This window comes from Dipodomys merriami, unplaced genomic scaffold (assembly GCF_024711535.1).
Source record: "Dipodomys merriami isolate MVZ:Mamm:240054 unplaced genomic scaffold, mDipMer1.0.p SCAF_25, whole genome shotgun sequence".
NCBI classification, from domain to species: Eukaryota; Metazoa; Chordata; class Mammalia; order Rodentia; family Heteromyidae; genus Dipodomys; species Dipodomys merriami.
Genome location: NW_027203937.1, coordinates 6,407,390 through 6,430,686, shown reverse-complemented (window position 1 = coordinate 6,430,686; position 23,297 = coordinate 6,407,390). Strand labels below are relative to the sequence as shown.

At 39.0% G+C, this 23,297-nt stretch overlaps 2 protein-coding genes across 7 annotated transcripts in view; one reads left to right on the top strand and one right to left on the bottom strand.

Annotated features, from left to right (window-relative positions):
• Window positions 1-416, bottom strand: part of Dlg2 (discs large MAGUK scaffold protein 2) — a 2,075,786-nt gene extending 2,075,370 nt beyond the window's left edge. Inside the window, exon 1 of one of the 2 annotated variants that reach the window (XM_070034861.1) lies at window positions 324-416. The gene's annotated coding sequence lies outside the window, so the exon portion shown is untranslated. Of the gene's footprint in view, window positions 1-181; window positions 218-323 lie in introns of those variants that run through there. The other variant, XM_070034862.1, reaches the window with a different exon arrangement.
• An 89-nt stretch (window positions 417-505) lies between these two features.
• Window positions 506-22,070, top strand: LOC138836340 (transmembrane protein 126A-like). Of its 5 annotated transcripts, none has more exons than XM_070034854.1 (8): window positions 506-598; window positions 4,054-4,175; window positions 5,395-5,588; window positions 7,339-7,450; window positions 15,542-15,637; window positions 19,444-19,637; window positions 20,616-20,730; window positions 21,506-22,070. In XM_070034854.1, the coding sequence occupies exons 1-8, from the start codon at window positions 521-523 to the stop codon at window positions 21,696-21,698; spliced, it is 1,104 nt and encodes a 367-aa protein (XP_069890955.1). In that variant the 5' UTR covers window positions 506-520; the 3' UTR covers window positions 21,699-22,070. The 5 variants fall into 5 exon arrangements, with proteins under 5 accessions (XP_069890955.1, XP_069890957.1, XP_069890956.1 ...); XM_070034855.1 differs by lacking the exon at window positions 506-598 and adding an exon at window positions 901-1,100; XM_070034856.1 differs by lacking the exon at window positions 20,616-20,730 and having other exon boundaries at window positions 21,506-21,639.
• The last annotated feature ends 1,227 nt before the right edge of the window (window positions 22,071-23,297 follow it).

The following is a 23,297-nucleotide window of genomic DNA, read 5'->3' as shown; positions in this document are numbered from 1 at the left end:
CAGGGCGGCCCTTCCCGCGCTGGGGCGGCAGGTGGAGGCTCGGAGGCACTTGCGAGCCCAGAGAGGCTTCCTTAACACCTGGACACCGAGAGGCCAGCGCCCTCAACCACTGAAAGGGACCGGCTGCCATGCCCAGCGAACGCAGCGGCCCTGAGGGAAGGAGAGGCGCACAGCCGCGTACCCATGGTTCCAACACCCCCACTTCTCCTCAGCTGGCGAGCCGACCGGGCGGCCTGACAGATGCCCGGAGGGAAGATTCGGGGAGCGGAGGGGGCGGGCCCACGGCACGAAAGGGGGCGGGCCCACGGGAGGCTGGGCGCTACCTCGGAGCCAATGAACGGCTGTCATTTCTGGACGACGCGCCCAATCTTAGCCGGGATGGAGGGCGCGGCTTTCAACTGGACAGGGGCGGGCCTGGTTGCTGAGGGCAGTTGCGAGCGGACCGCCAGCCCCACCCCCCCATCCCCCGCCCCCAGCGTTCTGGATCCCCGCCCACTCGCCGGTCACGTGAGGCGTCAAGATGGCGGCGCTCAAGCCCGTCGCCGGCGCTAAGCCGGACGACGCAGGTATGGTTCCGGTGAGAGACGGCGGGCCCGAGGTAGGCGGACAGCCGGGGTGGTCTGGGTTGTGATTTCAAAGTGTTCTGAGACGGTTTCACGCGAATTGCTCGCTCCGAGCCTCTCCAGGGCAGTTAGGGCCCCAGTTGGCTTGCGAAGAGGCAGAGCCTCGTCTTGATTGTCTGCTTTACCTTCTCTTACTTCCAGACTTGCGGCAGGCGTAGTCTTGAGTTGGTAATACCGCCAGGTTCCCATCCCCTCCACCCGCCTCAGATGCTCCTCTTTGAGATGTGCTTCTGATTGTCCCTCCTCCAGGGAGCCTTCCTCCCGCCGGGTGGGGTTTCCTGGCCCGCGCCCGCGTCTGGGTTGTAGGGTCACGGTTCCCTGGCCTACACCGACCGGGTGCTCGGTAGAACGTGCAATAACACATGTGAAATTCAGCGCAGCCGGAAACCATCTACACACCTGCCCACACGGACGGGTGTAAGCACCTCGGAGTCAGTAATGTTAGAGGAAGTACAGATCATAACAAAATGTTTACAGGTCAGTGCCTAGTAAGGTTCTTCTGAGAGCACGGGGTGTCGTTTAGCCCTAGAGAACCTAGCGGGGGGACACTACGTTGCGTTCTGTTCCCAAACAGTAAACTAGGAACTTGTGAAAGTTACTTGTCTGTCTGGTTCAGTAAGGGAAGTGTGATGAAGGCAGTTGATTGTTTAACAATGCTTTGCAAAAAGACGAGGCACTCAACCTTTTTTTTTTCCCCCCTATTTTGTCGGTCTTGGGGCTCAACTCTGGGGCTGGGCACCTTCCCTCAGCTCTCCAGCTCAAGGGCGAGCGCTCTACCACTTGAGCCACAGCGTCACTTCCGGTTTTCTGATGGTTTATTGGATATCAGAGTCTCGTGGATTTTCCTGCCCGGGCTGGCTTTGAACCGTGATCCTCAGATCTCAGCCTACTGAATAGCTAGGATTACAGGTGTGAGCCACCGGCACCCGGCCGCGCTCAACTTTTTGCTATCTTGTTTTCATTATTTTAGTATTATTTGACATTTGGTATTTTTTGTCCTGTAATTGTAACCCTGGATAGAGTGTGTTTGTTCTTTGTCCTCTAGAGAAATGAGGGTGTACACTAAATAGGTTACAAAATACTACACCTAGATGTTTTCTTTTCAGAGAGGATTTGAATGAATTGCTAACGGCAGAGAAAATATGTAAGGTTTCTGTTTAATCGTGCTTTTGATATCTGCCTGCATAGTACACATAGTTAAATAATCTCCCTTAGAAAATCCCCTTTAACTATTCCTGTCACCTCATTTCCACTTTCCACTTGGATGTTAAGGAGAAGCAAAAAAAAAAGTCTACACTTTAAAAATAAAAAATTGCAAGTTGTAAAATATCTTTTGTTCCTCTGTTCTCCCAAATACTTTAGGAAAAACGAACTGGCTTGAGTACAGTAGTGCAGGGAAACTTGCCTATTGTTACTCATTATATATCTTAAAGCTCAGAAGAACACATGCCTCCTGTGAGCACATGATCCTCTGTGCTGTCTTTCATTAGAGTTATTTTCTTAATACTCATTAAGCTTAATTCTCATCACAGTGATATTCAAGTGGTGTTCATCAACAACTTCAGAATCCATTGCTGATAATAAAATGCAGATTCTAGGCTTCATTTTGCCTCTGTTAAATCCACAAATCTCAGGGTGCATTTTAAATAAATGTCTCTTACCATACTTTCTCACACTGAAGATTGAGAACCTTTGATACTGTCTTTTATGTTCATTGTGATTAATATACTCTAATTTCTTGCATAAGATTTCCTGAACTGACCTTGACTGTAAATATTGCTAAAATTGAGATAGGTATGATTTGTGATTAGCCATTTTTTTATTAATTGATTGGAGAATATAGACTAAAAGAAATAAACTGAATTTTACATCAATCTTGCTCTTATCAATGTAGTAAATAAACATTTGCAACCACAAATTTGGATTCATAAGAAACATCCATTTCTTGTTTAAATGACAGAACAAAACGTGGGGGGGGGGGGAAATGGGTGTGTGTGTACTAGTGTGTACTAGTGCCTGGGATTTATTCATTAGCTTTTTCACTCAAGACTACGCTCTATTACTGCAGTCATAGTTCTCTTTCCAGCTTTTTTAATATGAGTCTGATGGACTCTGCCAGGGTTGGTTTCGAATCATGCTCCTCTTAGCTTCCACTCAGCTAGAATTGGAGGTTTGAGCCACTGACACACAGGTTAAACAGCTTTTTAACTTCATTGTAACAGAATGCTAAAAGACTTTTAAAATGTTATTAAAACTTTACAAAAGCTGGGCGCTGGTGGCTCACACCTATAATCCTAGCTACTCAGGAGGCCGAGATCTGAGGATCACAGTTCAAAGCCAACCGGGGCAGAAAAGTCCATGAGACTCTTATCTCCAATAAACCACTAGAAAACCGGAAGTGGTGCTGTGGCTCAAGTGGTAGAGCGCTCACCTTGAGCTGAAGAGGGCAGGGGCAGCACCCAAGCCCAGAGTTCAAGGCCCACAACCAACAAAAAAAAAAAACTACAAAGACCCAAGGATCTTACCTAGAGAAAAAGAATTCAGAAAGCATCATTTTGAAACTTTTTTGAGGGGAGTCTCATTGTTTGTTTGTTTTTAATACAATACAATGTATTGTTCCTCAGTATTGGCAATTATGTGTAGCTCATACTTGGGACACATGTGCCTCCAACCCTGGAGCCTAGTGCCATGAGTTCAGCCTGATATAGAGCTATTCCTCACAAAGACCAGCTTTCACCTCAGACACTGCTGGAAAACTGAATGTATAACTTAATATCAACCAAGGTAGCGATAATTCACTGCCTCTTCCCAGGTGGGAACAGTCTCCATCTAAAGAGAGAACAGATTTTTTTTCCCTGTTCTCCTTTTCTCCCTGTTCTCCTGCCTCCATGAGAGAGGACAAATTGTCAACAAGCAGGTGTTTCCACCCCCTTAGCTGACGAGAGAAAGCAGGTAGGGCCTTGCCCCTGTCTTGGAATAAGAAGGAAAACTATTGAAAACAAAAGCTTACTGTCTTGGTGGCAAGTCAACCTCTGTTAACATAAGTTTTCTCATCTGTAAAAGCAGAGATGATCATTATCCTGCCAATTGTGTCATCCAGAAAGCCACTATCAGAGCCAGGTGCCGGTGGCTCCTAGCTACTTAGGAGGCTGAGATCTAAGGATCACGGTTCAAAGCCAGCCCAAGCAGAAAGTATGTAAGACTCTTATCTCCAATAACCTACCAGAAAACTGGGAGTGGCGCTGTGGCTCAAGTGGTAGAGCACTAGCCTTGAGCTGAAGAGCTCAGGGACAGCACCCAAACCCAGAGTTCAAGCCCCACGACCCGCCAAAAATAAAAGAAGCCACTGTCTAGCAGATAAGAGTTCAGTAAATGTTTAATGAATCCTTTGCTTAAAATATATTAAAGCATAGAATTTTGTGTTTTCCAGGACACCAAGATAGCAGTATACCCACCTGGTCATCCAACTCCTTCCCTAAGAGATGCAAAACTTAGAAGACCAACAGTCATGGATATCATAGAAAAAAAAATTGAATCACTTAGAAAAGAAAAGTAAGAGGCATACTCAACTTAATTTGCACAAGTTTTGACTGACCATGGTTGCTGAGAATTATCTAAGAAACTATTAACTCTATTGAGATGGCTATATGAAGAATGCATGTTTAAAGATAAAACAAGAAGAGAGCCAGGAGTAGTCATACCTACAGGTAATTCCAGCTGCTCAAGAGGTAATTAGGAGGATTGTGGGTCATGGCCAGCTAGGCAAAGAGTTAGACTCCAACTCAACCAATTAGCCAGGTATTTTTTTTCTAAATTCCAAATAATTAGAATAAAACCATTTTTACAGGTATTTGTATTGTACTGAGAAATTATGATTGAAGTCACTTTCAGATTGATTGTTTCAGGTACAGTAGAGTATAGTAAAAAAGGAATACAGATTCCATGGTGTAAGTGTAAGTTCATTACTATTTTGGGTCTAAATTCATAGAACTCAAGAGTAAAGTCAAAGTATAGTTGATCTTAAACTTCAGAACTTCTGGATTTAAGTATCAGTCAGAATAAGTAAAACTAGATCTACCACATCTTTGGGTAAGGTTTTGTAAATCATGGACATTATTTTAAATGGACTAGCATATTTTGTAGACAGTATAACCAATTGTAAACAATTTTTTCTAGGTACAATTAAACAATTCTTAATAACAGGGAAGATTTTCTTGGAGGGAAAAATATCTTACACAATTTGGGTGCAATTAAATATATTTATATTCAGCTGGGTACCAGTGGCTCACCCTGTAATCCTAGCTACTCAGGAGGCTAAGATCTGAGGATCACAGTTCAAAGCCAGCTCCAGCAGAAAGTCCATGAGACTCTTATCTCCAATTAACTACCAGAAAACCGGAAGTGGTGCTGTGGCTTAAGCAGTAGAGTGCTCACCTTGAGCCCAAGAGCTCAGGGTCAGCGCCCAGGCCCAGAGTTCAAGCCCCACAACTGAAAAAAAAAAAAAATTATTTTGTGGCCACAAAAGAATTCTAAGTATTCTGTGGGAGAATCATGTTCTCCCACAGAATGCAACTTCCAAGATGGGGGGGATTATTTTTTCTTTCTGCTTTTTACTTCCCCATCTTTATCACTTATAAAAGTATCTTTTATGTAGAGAATGCTCAAGAATTATTTTATAATGAGTAAATATATAATAGCAAGTTACTACTGAAGAAAAGATATATTTGTCCAATTATATTAAACCTAATTTTCTCTGTGCTTGCCCTACTAGGGCCTTAAATATAAATGGAACAATCCTGCTTGGAACAACAGCTAGCATCTCTGGAATATCAGCAAACTTGGTCTTCAGAAGCTGCTTGAAAGTCAATTATGATACTTTGAAGACATATTCATCATTGGCTACACTTCCATTTTTATCTTCAGTAGTTACTTACAAGCTCCTTGTAACTGATGCTTTGTGTTCAGGTAAACTGAAACTTTTTACATAAAGTGTTTATTTCTCAGGAGGCTGAGATCTGAGGATCATGGTTCAAAGCCAGCCTGGGCAGGAAAGTCCATGAGACTCTTACCTCCACCATAAAACCAGAAGTGATGCTGTGGCTCAAGTGGTAGAACTCTCATCTTGAGCTGAAGAGCTCAGGGTTAGCGCCTAGGCCCAGAGTTCAAGCCCCACAACTGACCAAAAAAAAAAACAGTGGTTATGTTCAAGTAACCATTAACTAATATGCTACTGATAATCTCTTATATTTGTATATTTACTCCTTACAAGTATCTTCACTATATTTTTGACAGTTTCAATTACATTAATTTTAATTACTTACAGTAAACTTAAGTTACACAGTACTTCACATATTTTTATATTTGATCCACATTTGATCAGGTAAGGCTAAAAGTATTGTTCTTCTTTCACAGTTAAACAACCAACACTGGCGCATGTTTAAGTACTGGGAAACAATATAATATACTGACAAAACAGGTTCTGAGATACTTTGTACACAATTTCAGATCCTACTTCCATCATTGAAGTTCTGTGACATTGGGCAATTCATTTAAACTCTGAGTTTGGATTGTCTCATACACGAATTAGAATTTACAGTACTTACGTCATGATTGTTGAAAATTTAAAGGTGCTCTATGCTAAATGCCTAACACAGTGTCCAGCATATTATGGACTTCTAATGTTATTCCTTGTCTCCTCACCTTACCTTTATTTTCACAAGTAGTTACTGATGGAGCCTCTAGTCCTTGTTCATTCTTCAGGTCCTTGCCTAAACATCCTATCTCCATGGAAACCTTAATTCCTCATTGTAAATTTCTAGGTACATTCTATTACACTTTACCTCCAAAGCATTGTGCCCACTTAACGATTATCTTTTAAATATTTTTCTAATGTCTTTCTTTCCTAGTAAATTGACTAAGAAGTTTCTTATATGTACTATTCTAGCACTATGACTTACCTGAGCCATAGTAGACAGTACATGTATAAACGGAGAATTAGGTACTCATCTGCTAGTTATTAAATAATTTTTATAAGCACACATAAGTGGTAACTCTCCTTCAGCTAAAGTAAATTGGAAGAATTTTGTTGTTGTTGTTGCTGCTGTTGGTGATGGGGGTCTTGAGTGGTTTATTCGAGATAAGAGTCTCACGGACTTTTCCTGCCTAGACTGGCTTTGAACTGTGATCCTCAGATCTCAGCCTCCTGAGTACCTAGGATTACAGGCATGAGCCACAATGCCCAGCTGGAAGAATTTTTTAAAGATGCTTTATGTCTCTTAAGCCATAGACTGAATTTCTAATATTCTTTATATTGTTTCACTGTGATTAAGGATAGTACAAAGAACTTTTGAGACTTTGTGAGGCAATATTACCTTAAGAGTTCTTATCCTGGGCTGGGAAGGTGGCTCAGAGGTAGAACGCTTGCCTTGCATGCCTGAGGCCCTGGGTTCGATTCCTCAGCACCACATAAGCAAAAAGAAAAAAGCCGGAAGTGGTGCTGTGGCTCAAGTGGTAGAGTGCTAGCCTTGAGCTGAAGAGCTGAGGGATAGTACCCAGGCCCAGAGTTCAGGCCCCATGACCAGACCTCCCCCCTCCCCCCAAAAAAAGAGTTCTTATCCTTAATTTTTTTTTTTCTCACTGAAGCTCTACCACTTTTACCACATCTCTAGTCCTCTTATCCTGAATTGTAGAGGAAAATAAAATTTTCTTTTTCTAGGTAACATAAGCAAGGAAAATTGCGTCCTGAGAAGTTTGCTGGTTAGTATAGTATGTGGTATATTACATCCCAGTGCTTTGGCTTTTTCTAAAAATGGACGACTGGCAGTCAAGTAAGTCTCTGTCCATTCCTTTATTCCTTTCTTTTTTTTCTTTTCTTTTTGTAAGTTAATAAACTTCTTATTCTTTAGGCATTTATACATTCTAATTGAAACAATAGTTTAGCTAACTTTTTTTTGTACTGTATCTGCATGCTAGATCTATAGTGGAAATTATCATTTTAGGAGAAATGAATTAACTTTTGATAGACTTGGCATCCAGAAGACATGGTTAATTCTTCTTCATTTTTAGGTACCATACTGTTCCACTGCCACCAAAAGGAAGAGTTTTACTTCACTGGGTGCTTCTTTGTCAAACAGAAATTAAACTAATGGTAATTCCTCTGATCTTTCAGACATGTTTTGGACTAATTAATGGTCTACGACATTATGCAATATATGAAAGCACACTTAAAAACTATATGTAGATTAACCAAACAGTGGATGGAGGCTAACTCAGTAGACTGATTTTTTTTTTCATGATGAAGACATAGCCATTGCTGAAAAAATGAAAAGTAATTCCTGTTTCTATTTTGTTTGTATGGTATATGTCAGATACTTGATAAATACGTAACAATTGAATAAATGTTATTATAAAACATATGTGTTTCATTTTCCCCTCCTAATAGCTTTTCTCCTTAGGTCACACTGCCTTTCCATTTCTAGTTTTTCTAAAATTCTCAATCTTTAATATCAAAATATTTACAATGAAAAGAATATGGCTTTCTAGGAGTACTTTATTTCCCATATAACACAAAAGCTAAGTAATGCCCTCAGGGGTAAAAAATGTCCAGATAAATGTGGTCTCACTCAGCACTTTCCCCTTCTTCTCAAGAATTATATACCTCTGGTTGAGAACATAGCATGGTGGTAGTTGCTTACCTGCCACGCATAAGGCTCTAGGTTGGGTCCCCCAGCAGTGCTAAAAAAAAAAAAAAAAAAAAAAAACACGTAGAAAAACAAAAAATTTACATTTCTCTCTTCCTGGTGACTTGAAAAAAAAGTATCAATTATACAGGACCCTAGGCATTGACACACAGGGAAACCAAAGAAGGATACTTTTAGAGGAGAAACACAAAGGAGTAATGGCTCTGTGCGTCTGATCATATAAAGTAATATTTATCAAGATGAGCCCCAGGAAGTAGAAAAACATCATTAGTTTGTCCAGTTTATCATTATAATTGACAACAGAATCTATCATCTCCAGCAGTTGCAAGTCCTTATTTTCTGAGTATTTTTTTAAAAATATGAAATATTTCTTGACTGTGGTAGTAGTATAGGTAGTAGTAACAAGTAGTCACATTCCATTTTCTCTGATTTGGATTAGCTGTGTGCCAATATTTTTTGCTAGAAAAAATATTTTTTTGCTAAGAAGCTGCAATTACCTCTTTCTTAGTTTTTCAAACATTTACAAAATCAAAAAATGCATTCATTTTTAATAACAAAAAATAGGATATGACAAATTGGGTTTTTCTGTTTTGTTTTTTTCTGGTGTAAGTAGATTGTTTCTCTAGTGCATTACAGATTCCTAATTTATAGCTATATTCTATCTCTTTCTGTGAACAACCCAAAGTTCAGCTACATTGTTTGAAATAACATATTCCCAACATATGGAGGATAACTTGGAAGGAGGACACAAGTAGGATCTGTGAGATTGAAAGTTCACTTCCAGTCAGGTACTGGTGAATCACACCTGTAATCCTAACTACTTAGGAGCCTGAGTTCTGAGGATCACAGTTCAAAGCCAGTCCCAGAAGAAAAGTCCCTGTGACTCTTAATCTCCAATTAACCACCAGAAAACCAGAAGTGGTACTGCTGCTCAACGTGGTAGAGCTCTAGCCTTGGGCAAAAAGAGCTCAGGAACAGTACCTGATCAAGAGATCACACACACATGTTCTGGTACTGTGAGTTGAACTCAGGGTCGAGGCTCTGTCCCTTAGCTTCTCACTCAAAGCTAGTGCTGCCACTTGACCACAGCTCCACTTCTAGCCTGTTGGTGATTAAGTGGACCTAAGAGTCTCATAAACTTCCTGCCCAAGCTGGCTGTGAACTTCAGATCTTAGCCTCCTGAGTAACTAGGACTATAGGCATGAGCCTCTGGCACCGTACTATTTTTAATTTATGTCTTTTGAGTTTTTTAATTTGAAAACATTTAATCTTCATCTCTCATATTGCCTCCATTTTTCTATGCCATGTGAGTCTTACTGAAATACAACTATGATTATATCAGTCCCACCATTAATAACTAATGTCTCAACTGCAAGAAAAGCAAATAAAAGAGAGCAGATTCAGATTATTCAGATTCTTAGCCTGGGCATTTAAGCTATTCCATACTCCAAACTGTTTTCATTTTTTTAAACCCATTCAACCTTACTGCCCATTCTTCTCTACCCATTGTTGGTTTTGCAGTTTCTACATAATTAAATACAAACAGATATAATGAAGCCCCACTAGAAATCCATCCTAGTGAGCAGAATACTTGGGGAGTTTTCTTCAAATCTTGAATGGAAAGCAATGTAAGTAAAAGGAAACTGATTTTCAATGATTACTTTTGTGAAAATAAACCTTTATGTGTGTATATACACACACATATCTGTCCAAGTTTCAAAACTGCAATCATAGACTTTCTTGGCATGGAGTCTAAAAGTCTGTCAATCCTAAGATAGATATATACTGAATACAATGACATACTATTACCAGTTACTCAGAAATTTTGGAGGATGAAAAATTAAATTTTTGAAGTGTTATGCCTATTATTTACCTAACAAAGCTTAGATATAGCTTCTAAATCAGCACTGTCCAATAGAAATGTAATATGCAAGCCCTATACTACTATACTATTACATTTCTAGTAGCTCTACCTAAAAAGCAAGAATATATTCATTTTAATAATTCCATTAAACTTAATATTTTTGTTTAAACTATAATCATTTCAATATATAGACTTAAAAGTTTGGTACTAAATACTCAAAATATAGTGCATGTCATCTACTTACAGCAAATCCCAATTTGGACTATGTTCCTTTTTATTTACTTTATTGTTATTAGAAACATGATCTACAGAGAGATTACAATGACAGGAGTCAAGTAATGGAGTACATTTCCTTTCATGTAGTGTCTTCCATTCCTCACTCTTGTGGTCAATAGCCACATATGGTTCGTGGCTATTGTACTGTAATGTATAGTTTTGAATCAAGTGATGAATATTCCCTAAGTTGCAATGTGATGGCAGCAGACGTGCTACACTTCCACTATTTCAACCAGTGATAAGAAAATGATCTCTAAAAGGCATGCAGAATGAGCATTCAGGTTTGCATTGCTTCATCTGTCCACTCAAGTCCCAACACAGAGGTAATGAGGTAGGCCTAGGTGAGGGCTACACAGGGGTATCTATGTGGTAGCTGAAGAAAAGGTGAACCTTAAATTTACACGGGGACTAGAAACAAACTTTTCAAACTTTGTTTTTAAGGAAGAGGCAGTTTATTACCCTATTTTGAAAACAAAACTGTCCTCTGACTCAAAGGGAAGGACAATATGAAACTTAAAAGATCACTATGTAAACACTTTTTTTTTCTTTTTTTTGGGTCCAGTCGTGGGGCCTGAACTCTGGGCCTGGGTGCTGTCCCTCAGCTCTTCACCTCAAGGCTAGTGCTCTACAACTTGAGCCACAGCACCACTTCCGGCTCTTTTTCTCTGCTTATGTGTTGCTGAGGAATGGAACCCAGGGCCTCATGCATACAAGGCAAGCGCTCTACCACTGAGACACCTTCCCAGCCCTATGTAAACACTCTTGAAGTAAAGCTCAAGTCACAAAAGATATAGCAATACCATTGTGAATTGCCTCCCATGAACTAGCTGTTCTCTTGAAAGGATTTTGGCTATTCAAAACAGATGTCCCAAACTGTTCCCTGTACATCTCAAAAACAGCATAAAATACACAATTACAATTGTTTTTATGTATCTCACTATCATGTGAGAAAGTCCATAGATAGTTTCATGAAATATTTGATAAGGAAAATACATTAATTCCTTGAAAGAAACAGGATAGAGAGGTTAACAGAATTTAGAATGGTCAAGGTTTGCTTAGAAAAATCAGAGATTTGAAAAATGAGACACCCGCCAGGTGAAATCTAGGGATGGAGAGTGGTCCAGGCAAAGCGGCATGGCTGTAATGTTAAAAACCCTTAAGAGTTAAGAGATGAAAATCAAGTACAATGCAAACAAGTACAATGAGTATTAAATGGCTCAAGGTGATTTTGGAGTCATCTTGAAGCCAGATTATGCAGGGTTTTATTCAAATTCATAAAAAGTCATTAAATAATTGTAGTAATTTATATTTTAATCTTAAGAGGAAACTTTTGTAATCTCTGCCTTGTACAATGTGTATGGAAACTTACAAGGATTCTTAATAGTGATGCCCAGTGGTGCCCTGTATTGATCTATTTCATCTTGGGACTTTTAAGTTTGTCTTTCTTCTGCCTTAAAAGTTGGTTTTCTCTATGTTGAAAATGAACAATACAATTTGTAGGTGAGGACAGGAGGGAAAAACTGGGAGAGCGGGAGGGAAAGGGTGACATTATACAAGAAGTATTAACATATTCTTTCCCTGACCTATGTAACTGTAACCCCCCTGCACATCACTTATAATAAGAAAAAAGTTAAATGTCATTTGTCTGTGTAAGTGTAACCCCTCTGTTCATCACACTTATAACTATAAAAATATTTACAAATAAGTTTGGTTGTGGGCTGGGAACGTGGCTTAGTGGTAGAGTGCTTGCCTAGCATGCACACAGAAAAGACTGGAAGTGGTGCTGTGGCCCAAGTGGTAGAGTGCTAGCCTTGTGCAAAAGCAGCTCAGGAATAGTGCCCAGACCCTGAGTTCAAGCCCCAGGACTGGAAAAAAAAAAAAAAGTTTTGCTCAAATTGCTCGTTATATTTGGACAATCAATCAGATCCTAACACGGAAGCGAGAGCTTTAAAAGGTTGGGGGGGGGGGGAAGAGAAGAGAGAACAACAGTGGAGCCCCCCTCCTTTACGACTTCTTCTGAGCCAGCGTACACATCGGGCCAACCTCAGGAGCTGGACTCCACTGGCCAGAAGTAGTGTGCCCAAGAAGATTTGCAGCGAAATAGTAGCGTTTGGGGCCACGCAGTTTATATGCAAAATACCGCATTTTCTCCAAGCCCGGTCCCGGGCAGGGGTTGAAAGGACTGCTCCCTCCCTCGCCGCGCAGCACGCCGGAAGCCTAACCGGAAGTGGAGATCGCGCAGAGTGACGTGTCAGCTAAAGATGGCTGCGCCCAGGCAAATGGAGCAAAGGTGGTAGTGAGACCCGAGCGGCCCAGGAGGAAACCCGGAGCCGGCTGCTGGGAGGTAGTGTCTTTCTGGGAAAAGAGATGAAGAAGAAACGTGTGGCGATATAGTCCACCGGCGATCAGGAATGAAACGAGGGAGGAGGGGAGGTGGACCCACCGTGCTGGCTGACCCTCTGTTCTCCATTCTAGAAGGAAAGACCTTGTATTTAAATGACTGGATTTAATCCCAAGGATAACTGCATTTAAAGGGTGACCAGGCCAGATTCAGTACGCAGTCCTACTTGTTACCTGTCTCTGAATGTTTTAGTAATAAGGTCATTCAAAAACCTACTGAAATGTTTGCAGTAAAGTTGGGGTTGTTCTAATAGGGAATTAGTACAATTAATACAATCAGTACAATTCTACCAGTGCTACTCTGCACTCTTAGGGAATTAAGGGTGAGTTTTAAGAGAAACAGTGTAGAAACGTATTTCACTTCACCAGTTTTCAGAGCATGAAACAGAAAGGTGATAATAGTACTGGGCCCGACACTTTAAAGAAAATTTCTGACTTATTCATGACGACATATTTGAGTTTGATTAAATACCTATTCCTCCACCTCATTTATGTAGCGTGGATTTTCTCTATCACTGTCGAAATCAAAACCCTCAACTTTTAAGTCCTGGACACCTGACCCAAATTTGTCCTTTTTTTTTTGTCAGTCGTTGGGCTTGATGTGGCCTGGCCACTGGGCTCTTCTGCTCAAGGCTGGCGCCCTACCAGTTTGAGCCATAGTGCTACTACTTTGTGCTAGTTAATTGGAGATGTGTTTCAAGGACTTTCCTGATCAGGCTTGCTTTAAACCCGCGATCCTAGGACGTCAATCTCCTGAGTAGGCTGGATTACAGGCGTGAGCCACCAGCAGCCCAGCTTCTTGGGTAAATTTACATCAATACGCTGAATTTCAGTGATTCAACATTCTCCAAATTACCTTTATATGTAAATATTTGTTAAAGTAATGCTATGATCTTGTAGCAGACTAATCCGATTCATAAAGCTATGTTATTGAGGCTGGGAAGGTGGTTCAGTGGTAGAGCGCTTGCCTTGTATGCATGAGGCCCTGGGTTCGATTCCTCAGCCCAATATAAGCAGAAAAGGCCAGAATTGGCACTGTGGCTCAAGGTAGAGCGTTAGCCTTGAGCTGAAGAGCTGAGGGACAGCGCCCAGAGTTGAGGCCCCATGACTGACAAAAAAAAAAAAAAAAACTATGTTATCCTGTAACTTTGTTTTATGCTTGTTTTGTTTTTAATTCTGGCTTTATTATTTTGGCAATAATACAGTTTGAACTCAAGGCCTTGAACTTGCTAGGTTGGTTGCTTTACTACTTGAACCTCCTTTTTCCTTGCTTTTTTTACTGGTTATTTTGGAGATAGGATCAAGTCAACTTGTCTGCCGAGGCTAGCCTTGAACCTTGTCATCCTCCAGATCTCAAGATTCCCAACAAACGCCTAGCTTTTATTTTTTTTAATTAGCATATAGGAGGAGGGTTCATTGTGATAATTCCATAGATAGGTACAGTTAAGTGCATACAAATTATATTTTCACACCTCCCTCCCTCCCTTTTCTAAACTGTATTTTTTGAGACAGGGTTCTGCTGAGTAGCCCAGGCTAGCCTTGAACTCTTTATCCTCCTGCCTCAGCCTCTTAAGTGATGGGATTACAAGCCTGAATCGCTGCAACCTTTGCTTTTCTAAAACTGTTAGCTTGAAAGTGTTGTTTAGCTAACCCAATCTTTATTTTAAAACTCATTCACCATTCCCCTACTCTTGACATTCATCCTGTCCAGTGCAGAGATCAAGGAAACTATTGGTAACTTAACCACATACAGTTCTGTTCAGCCAGCCAAGAATGATTTTTACAATGTTATGTTTCCTTTTTCTTACTCATCTACAATCAAGTTACCTGTAAAACTTTAGAATTTTTGTTTGGCTGTTTAGTAGAAAATTTACCTCATTGTGATTTTATTTTCCCAGTTGTGTTGAAGTTGAGATTCTTCCACATTTATTGGCAGTTTGACGTTCCTTTTTTTGAGAAGTGCTTGTTAAAATATTTCCCAGCTGGCTATGGTGGTACAATGCCTAGTAATCCTAGCTACTTGGGAGGCAGGGGCAGGATTCAAGCTCAAGGCCAGACCACACAAAATTACAGACCCTATCTTAACAAAATAGAAAGGGCTGGGGCATAACTATAATAGAGTTCCAAAGCAGAGTGCTGTTCAAACCCAGGATTCCCCATTATCACACACAAATACACAAAGTGTTTTCTGTTGGCTGTTCTGTATATGTTCTGGATGTTAACTATTGTAAGTTGCAAACATTTCCTCATACATTTCCTTGTCTTTGTATCTGTAGATAAACACAAGTTACCAACATTAATGTTAATTTTCTGTCTTCTGTTTAGTGTTATTTTTTAATTGTTCAAGAGATTTGGGGGGATTGTAAAAATATTCTGTATTTCCTAAAATTTTGTGTCTTGGTACTCAGGGCATTGTACACAATTCACTTTTCCACTCATAGCTAGTGCTGAAATACTTGAGTCACATTTCCAGTCCTCTCAAAAAAATTATTTCTCATATTTTGCTGTTTCATTATTATCACTATTTTCATTTATTTTTAGTGCATGGGGGGGTTCTTTCGTGTGTAGATTTTCAAATCATGAACTTAATCTGCAGTCCTTTCTTAACTATTTAGTCTTCAGAAAGCTATTAAAAATTTTTTTCTGTGGATTTGAAAAATGTTTTCATGTTTCTAAAGGTTCAAGATGGATCATAAACCAGATGATACTCTCAAGGAAAACTTAGTTTTTGATATCATAACCAGAAAAATTAACCAACTTCCAGAAGCAGATAGGTAAGACCCCTTAAACTTTTTTTTCTTTTGTTACTGACATTTAAACTCTGGGCATTGCACATCATAGCCAAGTGTTCTACTACTTAAGCCATGCTCTAGCCCTAGGATCTCCTAATTGTAAAATAGCTTTCAACAGATAGATTTTCATCATTATCTTGTTTATGTGGCTTATAACAGAGGATAACAAGAAACTAAGCCCCTTTCTTTTTTTTTTCTCTTCTTTTTAGAGGGGGAAGGTATTGGGGTAACAGATCTTGAACTTAACAGTCTCATGTTCTCACTTGATTTTGTTGCTCATGGTTGGCATTCTATCATTGACCACACCTCCAGTATGGAATTTTGATGGTTTACTGAAGTTGAAGTCTATTCAAACCTTGGTCATTCTCCTGAGAAGCTAGGATTACAAGTGTGAATCACCCACAGGTGGCCCTTCTCTTGAGGAAACAGGCTTAGAGATTAATCATTTTGCCCTACACTGCATAGCTACTTTTGGAAGTTGAGGCTAGGTGTCTCTAGATGTATATAATTGCATGATAATTTAGCTTTTCCACATACATGTAAATATTTATGGGCCTATTTGAATAATAAAACTTAAAAACTTAAACTTTCCCAATTCATTTCTTATTTCTAAATTCTTTTCTATTAGTATGCTTACCTGTGTAAAAAGTACCCAGACCTGTGACTAGAAAGTGAATGCCAGAGAAATTAGACCATGGCTAAAGATTTTTAAGGGGCTGGGAATGTGGCTTAATGGTTGAGTGCTTGCCTACCATGCATGAAGCCCTGGGTTGGATTCATCAGTACCACATAAACAGAAAAAGCCAGAAGTGGTACTGTAGCTCAAGTGGCTAGCCTTGAGCAAAAGAAGTCTAGGGACAATGCTAAGGCCCTGAGTTCAAGCCCCAGGACTGGGGAAAAAAAAAAAAGATACTACTAAGAACCAAGCACTAGTGGCTAACACTATAATCCTAGCTACTCGGGAGGATGAGATACTGGATCACAGTTCAAGGACAGCTGGGGTAGAAAAATAACCAACAGAAATCAGGTTTGGAGGTGAGGCTCAAGAGGTAGAGCACCAGCTGAGCAAGCATAAGGCCCTGAGTTTAAATTATAGTACCACCCAAACCATAAGATCTTCAAGGAAATAAGGAAATATACCGAAATTTTCAGACAATCACATGCAATCACAGTGTACTTCCACAAAATGCTGTTAGTTCTCCTTGACAACCAGTAAATCTGACTAAGTTACATTTCAAATGAAATGGATGATGCTTCTAAAGGATGAAAAGGAGATAGCCTAGAAAGAGGGAAGGGCATTGTTTCAGAAGGGATTACCTATTCCTAGGCTGAAGGGTTTCTCATAGTTAATGACTCAGTGTTACTGAAGCATAAGGCAAATGGACATAAGAAACTGAAGAATTTCAAGCAGGAAAATGCAATCCAACTAGTTTTTCTAATGAATGTTAATGCTGCCTTTTGGAGACTAGATTTAAGGTAGAAAAGAAAGAGGAAGACAATCAAAGTAGCATACTAATCCTGGTAAGCAAAGAGGGTTGCACACATCACATTGAGATGAAAGGGAAAGGATTTGATATGTATTTTGGAATTATTTTCCTATCTTCAGGTGTGAAAACTATACTAATTGCAATCTTACTGTCACTGCCTCAACAAGGGAGAGAAGTTATCTATAGTCATCACCACCACCAATCCCCCTCCCCCACATGCATAAACTTATCTTCCTAATACAAATGAAAGAATACCCCGTGTTGCTTGAAACTTGAAAGGCAGGAAGCTATAAAGATGAATGTAAAGAATGAATTAGATGACAGCAGCCTTGAAGACAGGAAAGCTTCCTCTTTGGTACTTTCACCAAATTAGAAGAGAGCATTAGGAAATGACCTAGACCTGGAAAGTAAAGATTTAACTTGGAGATAATAAATTGCTTTCAAACATTGCACCGAATCAGGGCATGTAACAATGCCCTATTATTTTTTCCTTGTTCCAATTTCTGTTCATTTATGTCTTGTCTTTTTAATCCTCATCCCTTATTTCATTGTCAGACTATTAAATATGATTAACAGTAACTTGGTATATTTTGAAGTGCATGAACTTTTTATTTAAAGTGTCTGCTTTTTTCCTGTATGTCTTGCCAAAAAAGAACCTCCATGGTAGTTGAGTAGAACTTCCTTGAAAATTAGAGGGGGTGGTAATGACAATTTTGTCCTAAATGAATTAGTTACTAAAAACTTCAAGTCTTACAGGAAATTAAAACGTTGCTGGGAGATAACGAAGTGTGTTCTTCAGATTCCAGTTGGATTATTTATTTTTGTTATTTCTGAGTTGTTTCTATAAAGTTGGGACAGTAGTACATACCTCACATGGTTTTTAATAAGGATAAAATAAATAATTTAGACTAATTGCTTCTCTTTCCCTTAATCTCCATTAAAAGCACAGGCCTTTCACATTTACATTTTCCATGATTATTTAGTATGTTTTCTAGGCTGTCTTTTTTTTGGGGGGGGAGGAGGGAAGGACTTGAACTTTGGGCGTGGGCGCTGTCCCTGCACTCTTCAGCTCAAGGGGAGCACGCTACTGCTTGAGCCACAGCGCCACTCCCAGTTTTCTAGGGTTTATTGGAGATAAGAGTCTCATGGACTTTCCTGCTGGGGCTGGCTTTGAACTTCAATCCTGAGATCTCAGCCTCCTAAGTAGCTAGGATTACAGGTGTGAGCCACTGGTGCTCAGCTCTCTTCACTCTTTAAATATCATTTGTACTCTAAGTTCCTGAACCATTTCTATAGATTGCTATTATATTGTCTCTTCTCCAATACTAATAAACTATGCAAATCTTGAAGGTAGGGGGTAATTTTTTATACATTTACCAAGTCTGCTGCATGTAATAGGCTCTCAATGATTGAAATGACAAACGTTATTATAAATACAAAGTATTCATAATTATACAATGTACAGAGTTTACTGGGAGTCTGAGAAAAAATTTCAGTGAGTATAAACTTCAGAAGTTATCATGGGGCTTGGTCTGGCTAATTATGAGTAATAAAAACTTTAAGAGGGTGAATTGCACTACAGGTGCAATACAAGTTGTAAAAATAATTATTATATTTCTAATATTCAGTGATAGTTTTTTTTCCCCAAAACTAAAGAATATACTGAACAGGGCTCTAAATTCACAAATACACTGGATTAAACTTCATTTCACTTTACTCTCATATCAAGTAAGGTCTAGCAAGGTCTCACTTGAATTTGAATACTTTCTCAATAGCTCATTCCTGAGACTGAATCTTTAGGTAAAACACTTTGTGTTAACACAACACGTTGTGGAGTTAAACGGAAACTAAGTTAAGCACATCTTTGTATCTATTGTCTATTTATAAATCAGAGTAGAGGGTAAAGCGTCACTTGTAAATCTCTATAAGGTCCTTACCACCTTATAGATGCACTGGAGAAGTACTGAGTGGATATTGTGGGAACTCAGAAGAGAGCCATCCAACTCATTCTTAACAAGCTGCTTCTGATGGCATAGTTGGGGGAAATTCTCTGTATCAATATCCTTTGCAAACATCATAAAACACATTTAGCAAACTCTCTCTGTATCCTTAAATACTGACCAAATTCGAAAGCTTTTTAGAGTAAGAATCTGGCCTAAATATAATGATTTACCATTAGGTCCTGTGGGGTTATTAAAGAATAGACATGTTTTTCCCAAAGTCTTGGCAAATTCTGTAATGTATTCCAGAATTGGAGACCTTAGCCAAACATAACAAAAAATTATTTTCTCACCTTCTTAGGAATGTCCTTGAATATGGATCAACATACGTTGGACTTAATGCTGCTTTTTGTGGTCTAATAGCTAATAGTCTTTTTCGACGTGTCTTGCATGTTACAAAGGCTCCAGTGGCATCTGGCTTACCAATGGCAGTGATCCCATTTTTGACAGCTAATGTGGCTTACAAAGGTTTTGTAAGTTTACCTTTGAGTACAGGTAAGTTCTATTTCACTATCACCCAAGAGTTTGATTTAGTTAATACTTAAATATTAATATATAGTAGCAACATGCTATATAATGTGGTTATTTGATAAGACTAAATCTCATGAGGCTGTTATGTGACACAATTCATAATACAATGATTTACCAAACAAATAAAATGTACATAGCAATTCTAATTACTTTCCATGAAGTATCTTCCTCAAAGCCCTCAGAAGTATTTTGAAACATTGTGTATGAGTGGTTTTATTTTTAAAATTTTGTTTTTAAATACTGACATACACAATAGAGAAGTTCTTCAAAGGGGAAAATTTTGGGGGTGGATTAAACTATTAGCTTCTTAAAGTACTACATGCATGTATTCAAATAGTAGATTTAACTTAGAGAACTTTAAGATGTGCTAAATGCTTGAGTACATTTTTAAAAATCCTTTGATTAATCATTTAAAATACAAGGCTGAAAACAGTAGTGTATCTCTGTTAAATGCTGCTCCAGGTTTGATTAATTCAATTAGTATGTTTGAATCCCCTAAGTCAGGAAAAATTTGATGATCCAAGTTATTGCCAAGTACACTGAATAGTGAAAAGACTAGCCTAAGTCTGCTGATACAAAACAAGGACAGAAAGCTAGATGCTACCTGTACCTTGAGATGATTATAACCCAATCCAAAACCAACTAGACATTCTTTTTCCTGAGGTGTTATTTATCAGGTGTTGTTTTTTTTCCTGGCTGTTTTAGGTTACACATGCACTTTTTTATTTGTCTGGATACTGGGGGTCAAATCCATGGATTTGCCCACTTTAAGTCTGTACAAGAACTATATTGTAAACAGGGAGGTGCAGAATTCCATTTGCTGCTTTACTGCCTGAAAATAAAATATCTGAAAGTTAAATGGACTTCGGATCCTTTAAGTAATGTTTGACAGTGGCAACTGTCATGACCACTACTTCTAGAGCTAACAGATTTATTTCCTAGGTGATTTGAGTTGTGAAACCTGTACTGTGACACGGGGTGGACTGATTGGTTTAGTTGTGGGTAGTCTGTACCCTATTATCTTGGCTATTCCTGTAAATGGTGGTCTAGCAGCCAGGTAAGATTGTTTTCTCATAATCATTAAAAATCTACATTGTATACAAATACATAGAAAACTCAGAACTTAAAACAGCAAATGTATTTTCTTTTTGTAAGGCATTTAGGCCAAAAGCTTTTTTTTTTTTTTTTAAATTTTTGCCGAACTCTGGGCCTAGGCACTGTCCCTCAGCTCTTCAGCTCAAGGCTAGCCCTCTGCCACTACAGCGCCACTTCCAGCATTTTCTGCTTATGTGGTGCTGAGGAATGGAACCCAGGGCCTCATGCATGCAAGGCAAGCACTCTACCACTGAGCCACCTTCCCAGCCCAGGATTTTTGATCAGAATGATCAGTAGTTAAGATAGGTTTCTAAAAAAAGAATCTAATTTTATCAAGTTAAAATGCCTCGGTATAGTTCAAAACTAAGCTAATCTGTGCACTGAATGCTCACTATAAACGGGCAAGTAAGTGCTTTGCCTAGCATGATATTTTGTTAAGATTTTTAAATTTCAACACTTATATTCAAGACAAATCATATCCCTAATCTATCTATAAGCCTGTTATTCTGAAGTAATTCTGGTTATTCACTGTTGAACTCTTCTGTCAGACCTTCCATGGGTGAACAACAGGGCAAAAGAAAACAGGACAGCTTTTAGAACAGGCATTGAGAGTGGCATTATCTTTAAATAGATAAAATAAATTTTACCTTAAAACTTATAGGATTAAATATATTTTATATATAGGTTTGCTACTTGATAGTCTTTTTGTAGTAAAGTATCTCAATGTTTTCTCCTAGGTATGGATCAGCGCTGCTACCAGATAAAGCAAACATCTTAACTTACTGGATCAAGATTTCTAAGCCTGTCTTTAGAAAAATGTTATTTCCCATTTTACTTCAGACTGCATTTGCAGCATACCTTGGATCTAGACAATATAAACTACTCATAAAGGCTCTTCAGTTACCTGATCCTAACCTAAAAATGACTTAAAACAAGTAAAATAAATTGGTAAAAATAGCCTGTCTCTGTTGAAAATACAAAGATTTTAAATTATCAAATGAAGTGTATATAATTCTGTGACTCTACAACAAAAGGCTACTACACAGGGCAACACAGTAGTAAGGACTACCCAAGGCAAACAGGAGGCCTGGTGATGTAAATGAATGGCAGAGCACTAAGTGAGGCAAGCATAAGCAAACAAAAAAACAAAACACTAATTTCTCTAGTTTGCCCAATAGTGTCTCTTCCTCGTTTCATCCACTTCTTCACATTAAGTACCTATCTCATCTGAAACACTGTATAAGACTTAAGCCGACTCTCTTGAAGCCTCCATCAATAAAAGAACAGTTCTTTATAATCTCACAGGCTTGAGCTTTGTGCTTTATTGGCTTATTAGCCAATAAACCCTCTGTATCCAACATTCATACATATATGTAGTCTAACATAGCACTTGGAATTCATATTTACTGCTCCTGATTGTGCTGTCTGAAATATACTAATGGATTCATTTCCTTTGATGGTTTAAATCTTTGAAGTGATCTGATTTCTCAATTCTTTAAACCATTTCTTTTTTAACAGCCCCTAAATCAGCATTGTCCAACAGAACTTTCTATGGTAACGGTTTATACCTGCACTGGTAGTAATGTTGGCTACCACCCATTAGAAGCTTTTGAGTACCTGCAATGTGGGTATATGACTACAGGACTACAGGATAACATAGGTCTAAGAAGGTTTCTTATAAAGCATACTAGTTGCTACAGGAATGAACCAAGAAAAATGTGCCATCATGAGCATATCGTTACTATTCTTTGCAAAGTGACTTTTTCTGTTAAGGAAATTTATCTTAGAATTATATAAAAACACAATTTACAAAAGATAGCTTTATAAGTAAAATAGGCTTCCAGCCTGCTTTAAAAAGAACTGCCAATGATTTTAAATAAACTGGAATATTTTCAAGTTTTCACAAAATGAAGATGACTTGTGAAAGATGACTTCTTAGATGGGAGGGCGATCTGGCTGTGACATGTCACCCCATGATCACCAGGGTGGAAAGATTATTTCTTTCAACAGGCACATAAAACATATTCTCTACCAAGCAGCTGTAAAAAAAATTACACCAAGTATAATCTATGTACAGGAAAGGGAATATGCCAAAGTGTTTATAGTAGATTCCTGAGTGATTTCTTCTTTTCTGAATTTCCTGTTTGTATATTTTACAACCAGAGGGAAAAATATCCATATGTAAAATTTAAAAGGCAAAAAAAGTTCTGTGATCCAAAGCTGCCTACCTGCATTTCCTTTATTTTTTTTTTTGTCGGTCGTGGGACCTGAACTCTGGACCTGGGCATTGTCCCTCAGCTCTTCAGCTCAAGGCCATCGCTCTACCACCTGAGCCACAGTGCCACTTCTGGCTTTTTCTGCTTATGTGATGCTGAGGAATCAAACCCAAGGCCTCATGCCTGCAAGGCAAGCACTCTACCACTGAACCATCTTCCCAGCCTCCCATTACTTTAACTGTTATATTTATATATTTGGTCTTTTCTTTTTAGATACACCTAGGACATCACACTTGCTAGGCAACTGCTTTGC